This window comes from Merops nubicus, unplaced genomic scaffold (genome assembly GCF_000691845.1).
Source record: "Merops nubicus isolate BGI_N331 unplaced genomic scaffold, ASM69184v1 Scaffold24571, whole genome shotgun sequence".
In the NCBI taxonomy this organism is placed as follows: domain Eukaryota; kingdom Metazoa; phylum Chordata; class Aves; order Coraciiformes; family Meropidae; genus Merops; species Merops nubicus.
In genome coordinates, this window is record NW_008590600.1 from 998 (window position 1) to 11,324 (window position 10,327).

At 37.6% G+C, this 10,327-nt stretch overlaps 1 protein-coding gene across 1 annotated transcript; it reads right to left on the reverse strand.

Moving 5' to 3' along the window:
- Positions 1-512: 512 nt before the first annotated feature.
- Positions 513-9,715, reverse strand: LOC103782259 (uncharacterized protein KIAA0825-like; the record flags this gene model as incomplete). Its single annotated transcript, XM_008950013.1, has 3 exons — positions 513-668; positions 5,115-5,271; positions 9,307-9,715. Coding segments are annotated over 3 exons (722 nt in total), but the record flags the coding sequence as incomplete, so codon positions are not given.
- Positions 9,716-10,327: the final 612 nt, after the last annotated feature.

Here is a 10,327-nt window from a genome sequence, read left to right on the forward strand (position 1 = left end):
CTTCAAATTTTTGTGTTTTTTTTCCTCACCTGATTATTCCCACTGTTCTGATAAACCTATATTTCCAAGCATCCTTTACCTTAGTGTTCAATATTTCTGTGAAAGATTCATCAGGAAGATTCTAAATGTGCACTTGGAGTTTTGCCATGACTTTTCAGAGGACGAAGCCCAGCCCCAGATACCATTACACAGATGTAATAAATGTCATCCCCACTAATGGGCTTCCCTTCCCTCTGCTGACCCAACACAGAAAGTCTAAGTAAATGCAAATTGGTCTTACATGCAATAACTCTGATAAAAGAAAAGGACAATAATGGCTTTTTGAACATCATGCTATTCTAGAGGGTGCCCTCATTAGATTCCCAAGTAATAATATTCCTTTGCACTTCATCAAATGTGAACCCAGGTAATTAACTCCGGTTTTGTAATTTCAGTTTCAGTCATTATCATGACCAGAGTGAGATCGACAAGTAAAAATTATACTATGACCAAGGTCTCAGCTTTTCACAGACCTGATTGAACACCTTTTCACAGGACTGCTGGTACACCTGGAAGGGGTTGAAGACAGGCTGCTCTTCTTTGCCCTTCAGTGTCAAAGGCAGGTGTTGACTGGAGGTATCATCATCTTCAGAAGCATTCTCACGAGACAGCTGCTCTTTCAAATACTCCTTTTAGAAGAAAAGACAACCACAAAACAGCATATGCCACCTAGATTTCTAAGTGAAATCTGCTAGATTTGAAGTATAACTTCACAGTGTGCTTAAGAGAAGTGCCTCATATTAGAGGAAATAAGTAATTGCTTACAAAGTAGAAACTTTGTGGATTAACACCATTTTACAAGAAGCAATAAACAGCCACCAGGGATATCAATCCAACTGGAGCAACTCAGAAAAATCCAAGCCAGTGTTCTGCAACTGTCAACAAATTATATATATAAAATGAGAATGGATGCCTCTGTGTGTATGTATGTTAGGTATATCATAGAATCATTTAGGTTGGAAGGGACCTTTAAGATCATCAAGTCCAACCATTGAGCCATTAGGGCTCTAAAGTCCTCTGCTAAAACAGATCAGAATCTGTCAGGGTTGGAAGGGACCACAAGGATCCCCCAGTTCCAACCCCTCTGCCATGAGCAGGGACACCTCCCACTAGATCAGGCTGCCCAGAGCCTCCTCCAGCCTGGCCTTAAAGACCCCCAGGGATGGGGCCTCAACCCCCTCCCTGGGCAACCCATTCAAGTGAAAACCAAATGTTTTCCATGACCTGCTCTAATCTAAGATGGCTATCACATGATTTATTTTACATAATGAACTATGCGCAAATATATAAAGTTATTTTTTTGAACAGCATTAAATGGTTACTGCATGACTACAAATTAACTGACAAACATGTTTAAGCCAGTTGTTTAAGCACAGGAAATAAATACTCTCCCACTCTTCAAAGCTATTTCCAATTGTTTAAGCATGCAAAGACTAAAAGTCATTTATGATTTACATGGCAATTTCAGAAACTATACTGCAACAGACGCATGATTATTTTGGCCACAATATTCTCTGTTTTCACTTCTTAAACTACTATGTAAATAAATCATCATTGCATGCCAATAACGTGTTTTGATTAAATAGAACCATTTTACAAAGAGCTGGATAATGAAACACTTACAGATCTATTTTCTGGAAGGACTCCTGTGATTAAACAGTTTATTGTTATTAAAATGAAGTCCATAATGATAAGATTGCCATAACATTGAGCAAGTACTCAAGGTGAGTCTTCATTAAGGTGGGTGGATGCAAATGCTCCTGTTACACTGCAGTACTACTGAGATATTAAAAATCTTCAGGTGCAGGTGAGGGAACATGTAAACTACCTGCCAAGGCACCCTGTGCTCCTCAGTGGGTCTTTCTAAAAAGAATAATTTCATCATCAGTTTAAATTAATCCAACTGTGGTCTGGCCTGAAAGGCACAAGTTCCCTCCCAACACACATAGACTGTAGCTGTTTCTCCCTTGTGTTGGCACTAGCATATGTTGTGAAATCAGCCAGAAAAAAGAAAGGTTTCAGCCAGATAAACAAGCCACATGATTTCTAGTACCAGCACAAAGGGCCTGGGAGTGGGAAAGCACGAGGGCAAGGGAAAGAACAGGACTGCCTCTCTCTGCCAGTTGCAGCCCACTGTCAGGATAGCCAAAGACAATCAGAAAATCAACTGAAAAAAGAAGAAAAAAAAAAATATCAGAGCTTTTTTTTGTTTAAGACAACAGCAAAACCCAGCTGTGGAAACACACCCTAAGTCTCTTACCTACATTCTCTCAGCCTACAAAATGCCTGGTTTGGGGTTTTTTTTTCCCTTTTCATTAAGGACTGCAAGCCATAACAAAGATCTTAAAGTCGTGTTGAAGGGGGTTATTTAAAAGCCATTTCTACACATTTGCCAATTTTTCATAAATGTACTGCCTTCCATGCACCCATTTTATTAAGATCTGTAGACAGCTCTGAAGCAACCCAGCACTCCAGGTGTCACAGAACCAGCAGAAACAGATTCTGTTGTTTTTGGGGTTTTTTGGTTTTTTTTTTGTACAGTTATTGGAAATTTCCACCCATGCTTGAGAGGGTTCAAACATTTTCAGTTGTACACAGCTCGCCTCCCAGCACAGGCGTATTCTGTCCTAGTCAACAATGGCAAACACATAGTTTAAGAGTTTCAGAACTCCTTTACTATGGTACATTTCATAGACTCTGAAAGGGTCATGTTTAAAAAATCTGGAAGTAGATAGAAATGAAATCACCTTTGTAAACATCTGACCTATATCCTCATGATCATTGACTAGGCATGAAGCCAAATAGATGGATTATTATTGAGCCTGAGAGTTGCTTCCTCCTTGGAAGCCATTAGTCAAGAATGCTTTTAAAAATGACTATTCTTCTTTTATAAATACATGAAGCACTGTAAACTGTTTTGAGTTCAACATTATCTACTACAGCTCTTGATAACATCATAGCTCTGTTTCCAAATACAGCTTCCAAGAATCTATATCCCTTTTCAGCCACTTTTCTAAAGAAAATTGAGGACAACAATTTTCTGCCTCATCACTTTTTTCTCTATTCACACACAATTATTAGGCAGAGTAGCATAAAGATCTCCAAACTAATTTTAAGAATAGGGTCCCTTGACAGTCCAAAGAGTCTCCAAACAAAACGATGGACCTCCAATCAATTCTTCACAGTCTGGCACATTAAACATAATCTAAGATGTGAAAAATAATATCGAAAATGCATTCTTGTAATACCAAGCTAAATGTTTTGTAATGGTTTCAAATGCAATTTAAAATAACACTGTTAAGTCCTTCTGTGAGTCAAGCTGGTCAGGATTTTTTTTTCTTTTTAAGAAAAAAAACAAGACAGTTTTTTCCACTGAGAAATGTTCTATATTTAACAAAGCCCTTACTAGCTGCAGAAATTCAAGGAGAGACACCTGGGATGTGGGAAGTCAGGCTAAAGTCCCTCTTCCACCTAATTCTCTCAGCCTCTTACCTCCTTTTGGAGCTGCTCCACTTTGTATAAATAACCAAATACTCACAGGAGCCAGATCTTGGATCGGGGTCTCCAGAACCCGATGTGGGCATTCCACCCCTTGCAGCTAGAGTATCATTCTATTTTTGACCCCAGAAGTTATAGAATGGATTTTTACAGCAATTTCCACCAGGTGAAACAACTCCAACAGGGGAAAAGGACGGAGCTCCACGCAGGCAGCTAATGGCCTAGTGATTTGGGGAGTTAGCAGACCCAATATGTGGGAGGTGCAGACCTAATTCCCCCACCCGAATAAAAACTCCAGCCTGCACATTCAGCCCCTCAGTGACTGCCCCAACTCCTGCATTAGATGCTATTTTTGGAGGTCTTGCTCATCATCTTTTCCTCACTCTGCTACACTTAAGAGTATTCCTGAACGTGCTCCAGGTGAAAAGGTTTTGTTTGAATGGTGTTACAGTAATAATTTTCACTTCACTTCCAGAACCATTTAATTGTTTGAGATGAAACTTGAAAAGATTCTGTATTGTATTAATATTAGGCTGCCATCTCTACCTACATGCTTACATTGCTTCTCAAGCTTCTAAATGCAGATGCATACAGGTTGCTTTTAAGCCTGTACTTAGGGACTAAACAGTTGATCTGATTTTCACACAGTGCCAGTACTGGGCTGCTCTCTATCCCCTTCATACACACAGAGCTGCCTAATCTGTTTCTTCTTTCCTTTTTTTCTGTATTTTTTTTTTAAGGCCAATCTTGGCCTATGCCTATATTTGCATTATTTTGCATTTTATTACAAACACTTCTGTACACTCGCCATGATCTCCACAGCACCTGCTTATGCATTCAAGGAACAGCAATTTAGCAATTGAAGCTAATAAACAGAACTTTCTTAATTAAGCCGTGTAGATCTGTGTTATCATACAATTTAAGCCAGCCCATGTTTATTTCAGTGTATGAAAATCAGGATGCTTTTGGTAACTCTGGGCCATTTAGGACAGCCTTAGAAATAATGAGATAATTCTCTCACGTGGCCCAAACTCCACGTGCAGCAAACAAAATGTGAATTTGTTTACTGCAATTTCAACAGCACTTTAACCAAACTGAGTTCTTAAATAGAGTAAGGTTTTCATGTGGATGCGTTTACTTCCTCTCTACTGCTGGAGGGTTGGTTGGTTTGTTTGTTAAACCAGGAGAACTGATTTACCACGTCTAATTTTACTTCCTGTAACAGTCCATTTTTCAAAAGCCTTGCTGACTTTCTTTATACTTAAACTTCTTTTTTTTTAAACTGTGTTCAAACTCCTCAAATGTATCCGTGGTCTACAGTATGAAACTGAAGGAGGTTTATGAGCCATGCTCCTGTTTAAGTACATAAATAACATCTCCATTGTTTCCCACAAAGCAATCTTTTCGGTACAAAGGCAGAAAAGCCTAAGCCGAATGGATTCTATTACAATGCAATATAGGATTTCATATTGACTTTAAGAAGCATTATCACCTCCTTGACTAACCCTTAGCTGCCAGCAGACGCTGCCTCAGGCCAGTACACACCTAATTGCTCGGTAAAAAGGCCGTTTCCCTACCTCATTGAGCCGGATGATGTGATAAATTTGCCTCAGGTAGTCGCTGCCACCTGGTTTGTGGCAGATATCCAGGACCATCATGTTTATTTTCTGCTCAGTGAATCCAAGTGCAATACCTCCTTCCTCTAACGTTGCACCTTCTACTGTGACTGAGGCACTAGAATATAGAGAAGATACAAATATTTCTATGTTAAATTTCTGAAACTCGAAATACTAATACAAAATCAAACTAAAAGGACTGTTAAAAAAAGGAAAAAGATTTGGATTTAGAGGACTGGGATTTAGAAGGCTTGGCAGTAGAATATAGAAAAGATAGAAACATTCACGAGTTACATTTCTAAAAATCAAAATATTAATACAAGCTCAGTTAAAGCTACATGTTAAAAAAAGTATAATGATTTGGCTTGCATAAAACAATTGTTGCTGTATGTACATCTCATAAGACTTTACACAAACACATAATAAATGCTAAATAACATCTGTGTATTATATTTAACCTGAAAGATGAACACATAAAACGTTTTTTACGGGCCTATAAGCAGCAAATATTTTTTTTTTTATTTTATTTTCCACTAGAGAAGTATCCTTGCTACCAGAAATGCCATTTGCATTTGATCTTTTGTACATTCTTTTTTTTTCCTGTCGCTGCACATATTAAAGCATAATTAACATGTCAGAAAGGTAGCCATTACTCTAAGTATAGGTTAGAAGTTTTAAACTGAAGTCTTTTTCTTCCCACTGGTACGGTGGTAACCATTTCAAAGGTGCCTATTTGCCACTTGTTGCACTTTTTGCCCTGTGCTGCTCTGTGTTCTTCTTAAAAGTATTTCTGCAGAAGCTGCTACAAAAAAAAAGAAATCTGAAGGTTACAGGAGCAAACGACTTCAGACTGTGCACTCCAAACTCTGACCATTGTTAGACTGACCTCTCTACTCACAAAGGTAAGCTACCAGCTCTGTGCTGGTGTAGTACTGAGCAGCATTAAAGAACTAAGTAAAAAAGTACCAAAACCTAATTATTTTCCTCAAATATTAGAGCTGCAACACAGATTAATCTATATCAGCATCATGGCACAGACGTATCAAGAACTTGAAAGGCCAGCAGAGTGTATTATCCCTTCCACAGTCATTACTGGATTAATTTAGAATAGACCAAAGAAGCATTCTGGATCAGAAAGCAATATTTTAATTTCTTAGAAGAAAAACAAACAAAAAACCCAACACTTTTTGGTACAGTCAGCTATAAGCTGCTGCTCACTGTTGAAAGTGTGTGGTGATCACAAAGTTAGCTGTGCCCAAAGTTGATGTTTGACCTGCAGGCTCCCTGAAATGCTACACAGCTGCTGGACATTAAAGCTGATATTGCTTCCACATGCAGCTTCAGCACGTCCTACAGAGCAAATAGTTTCAAAATATAAACTATAATTTTGTTCTTTGCTGAATGGAGGTAAGAGATACTCTGTTATTATGGTGTATTTTACAGAAAAGCTTCACAGAAATTGATCTCCAGAACAAAAGCACACTTAAGGCTGATCCTTCAGTGGCACTTAGAGATAAAACCTGAATTTCTTGTCAAACTTCTTAGCGACTGACATTGAAAAAGTTGAGGACCTCTGGCAAAGGAGTGTATCAGTGTCAGTGCCCAAATTGTATCCTTTCCTGCCCGTCACTGTGCAGGTGAAGCAGATGATTGGATTCAGTCAGTGCAATGATTAATGAGTTCCTCTCTGGATTTGGGACTGCCTATCAATCATGTCATTAGGAAGAATGTGCCCTGAAAGAGGCAGACCTCAGCCAAGGAATAACTGCATTCATCTTAATCTGTATATGCACCCAGCCAGCCAAGTCAGGGTCACCAGGATGAAAAACAATAATCTTCAACTCGACAAATTACTTTGCAAAGACAGACATTTCTTTTCTTCTCGGGTGCCTGTTCTCCAGAATCTAACGTGGCTGTTTACAGCTCTGGAGCTACCACGAAGTGAAGGTTATTTTAATGAATAGTAATGTTTCCAGGCAGTGCACAGACAGGCAATGCATACAACTGCCACTTTCTGAGCCTTTCATTGAAGGTTTTTTTTTTTTAATCTACCTAAAAACTGCTAAATTTGTATGCCACAACAGAATAACCTATATAATATTTACACTCTTTATGTAGCTAGCAGTCCTGATAACAATAACACAACATGAAATCAAGCAAGACTTTTGCTTACAAAACCCCAGTGCACTTTGAAGATGTTTCCACAACTGTGTAGGTGAATCTCAAATAATTTTTTGCAATTTATGGGGTTTATTTACTTCTATACACTCCATCTATTGAAAGTCTATAACCATTCATAAATATATATATACAAATGAATGTGCATACAGACACCTACAAGCTCCTTTAATTATGAGAAAACTCTACAGAGCATAATTGTACATCAACTTAAGATTTTCAAATATAAGCATTCTTATTTAAAAGAACTCACATAAGCATCAAAAGTTTCCTCTTGAAATATCTGCTCTGAGTTTAGTGATTATGTGACCACGACTTATGTTAATTGATATTTAAATTTCAGCTGTAATAGATTAGTTTTATAACTTGCATTTATAATAATGATTTCTTTATACATTGCATATCTCAGCTATTTATTAACTAGTTTTTTTATCCCCCCCAGAAGCAGACTCATGATTTTTGAATATAAAATGGAAAAGTCACATTTCTGCTAGACTCCTGTTGCAGAAATCCCACTTAAATTAGGGGACTGAGGTTCATAAATACATCATGTAACTACCTACGTGGGGAGCAGGTAATGCATTCTTCAGTTTCTTAAACTTAGCATTAGGAGCACTAGTCACAAATTAGTTTTCACTTTGACACTATAGACATACAGAAAACATTTTCTCACATTCATTTCCCACAGTCTGATACCTGATAGATAACAGAGAATTATTGCAGTATGTTGGAAAATAGAGTAGTATATTAATTCACAATTCTCAGCTTCAAAAGTGGAAATACTGACATCTTAGTTTTTAGAGGTTATCCACAGCATTATCTTCACATTTGCATTTTTTAAGAAACACCTATTGTCTCAGTGATATCAAAATTGTATTGTGGAGCCATTCTGTTAAGTATCAATTTACACGTTATCATTAGGGCTTTTTAATTCTGTGACTCCTTCAGCCACTGGCTCTGGCTTCAATCTTTTAATCACTGGATTATAGCTTGTAAATTAGTATTAAGTGGAAATTTAAAGATGACAAAGGTCAATGTCAATGAGTATTCATGGGACACCATAATTGCTGAGTGCTACTCATGTTAACTGCTTGTATAAAGAGGACACAGTCCCTTAGAGCACCGCGTGGAACTCTGTTCACTGGTGCCAGTGATTCCAACCTGCAATCACTATGTGCTTTGTTTATATGGACAATTACTGTCAGGGTAGCAACGACTGCAACCTTCAAGAATATTTATTGAAAAAATAAAAGCAATCTTACTTTCAGGAGTCAACAATTTAATTCAGTGAGTCATGTAAGTCCAATAAATCTAATATTGGAGAGCTGATGAATAGTATTTTTATAGAACGGTAGACGATGTCAACATTAAAACAGATTGGACCAGGAACACATTGACATGTACACAGCTCCTTGAAAAATCATTATAAGGATTTAAAACACTCAGACCTTAATGTCAAATCTGCAGGGAAGGTTGATATTTCCTCAGAAAGGCACAGCAGGGTACTCTCCTTGTCCTGTTTTGATATATCCTACTTGCCCTCAGGGTCTGTTATGTTTTAAAATGAAGTATGCTTACTTTTTAACCACAGATGAACACTGAAAGCATTCCATAGTCCCTCTTAATCACCAGAGCAAGATTAATTAATATATTGTGGTTCCTTTTCGTCAGTGTACCTGTTCACATTGTCAAGGATACACCAGATAAATTTTCAACATTTCTGAATCACCCTGAAAATGTGAAATCTTTAAGAACTATGAAGACACTGTTCTGATGAAAAAAACATGGTTTACAGTTTCAACCATGCAATTAAGTTGCAAAAATATGCTATGAAACATCAACATTAAGAACTAATCCATTTTCTGTAGGATCCCTGTTCATCTGGGATACTTTTAAACTGAACAATAGCCATAAACATGCCAATAACCCAGTAAAATAAAGGACAAACAACATTTGAAAAATACCACATTCTTACCAGTCTATGCTCAATTTTCTTGCCTTTAGCAACTGGGTCTCAATCCAGTTTGGTCTTTGCTGCTCAATGCTTTGTATAACCTTCTGGGTCACTTGCTTGGGACCACTTTTCTGTTTTCCCACAATACTCTCTAAGCACACACGAACTAAACTGAGCTTTTCTTTGCTCCATCTGTCAAGTGTTGCACCTGTTAAAAGTTCTGCAGTATTTCCATCCTCAAATATCCGACATATAATTACAATCAAGTTCCAGACAAGCAGACCAGCTTTCTTCAATTCAGCAAAGTTTCTTGACATTTTTCTCTCAGCCAGAAAAAAGAAGTACTTAATTGGGGGAGGCAAACATGCAATCACTGTAGGTAACTTGCTGATTACAATAGATACTGCCTGAGCTGCAAGCCTTGTGAAGCCTTAAAAAAGGAAAGAAAAGAAGATATGATTAACATTAACATTCTAGTTCTATCACAGCACGCTTCTGAATGTTGTATGATAATTTCTAACTTTCTTTTGTACTGAAAATGGGGAAAAAAAGCTGAAGTACTCAACACTGCAGCTTGACTTCTATTGTGCTTACTTCCACCTAAATCCCACAAAATCTAAACAATAATACGAATTAAAAACAGAGAGCCTAGAGAATTTAGAATTCAGACTGTGACTCTCTTAACAATTAGTCCTGCTGTGCAGTTATCACAGAATAAATGAAAAAGACAACACCCAAGCACTCTGAATGGTAAAAAAGTTGCCTTCAGAATTATAATGTAATATTTTTTCAACTTCACAAGTGGAGCATTATACAAAGTGTCTCAGGATTTTACATATGTTCTTAATTTTTAGTTTTCTATCAATCTCTTTCTACTTCCAAACCTATGAAACTTGAGTTTATCAACTTCCATGTAGGCATGCACACGATATAGCACTGCATTTTAAACATTCCACATATTAAAAGTAGCTACAGGAGCAACTACAGAAAACAGGCTGCTCAAAACCCAAGACATATACATGGGTTTGATGGGTGGACCACT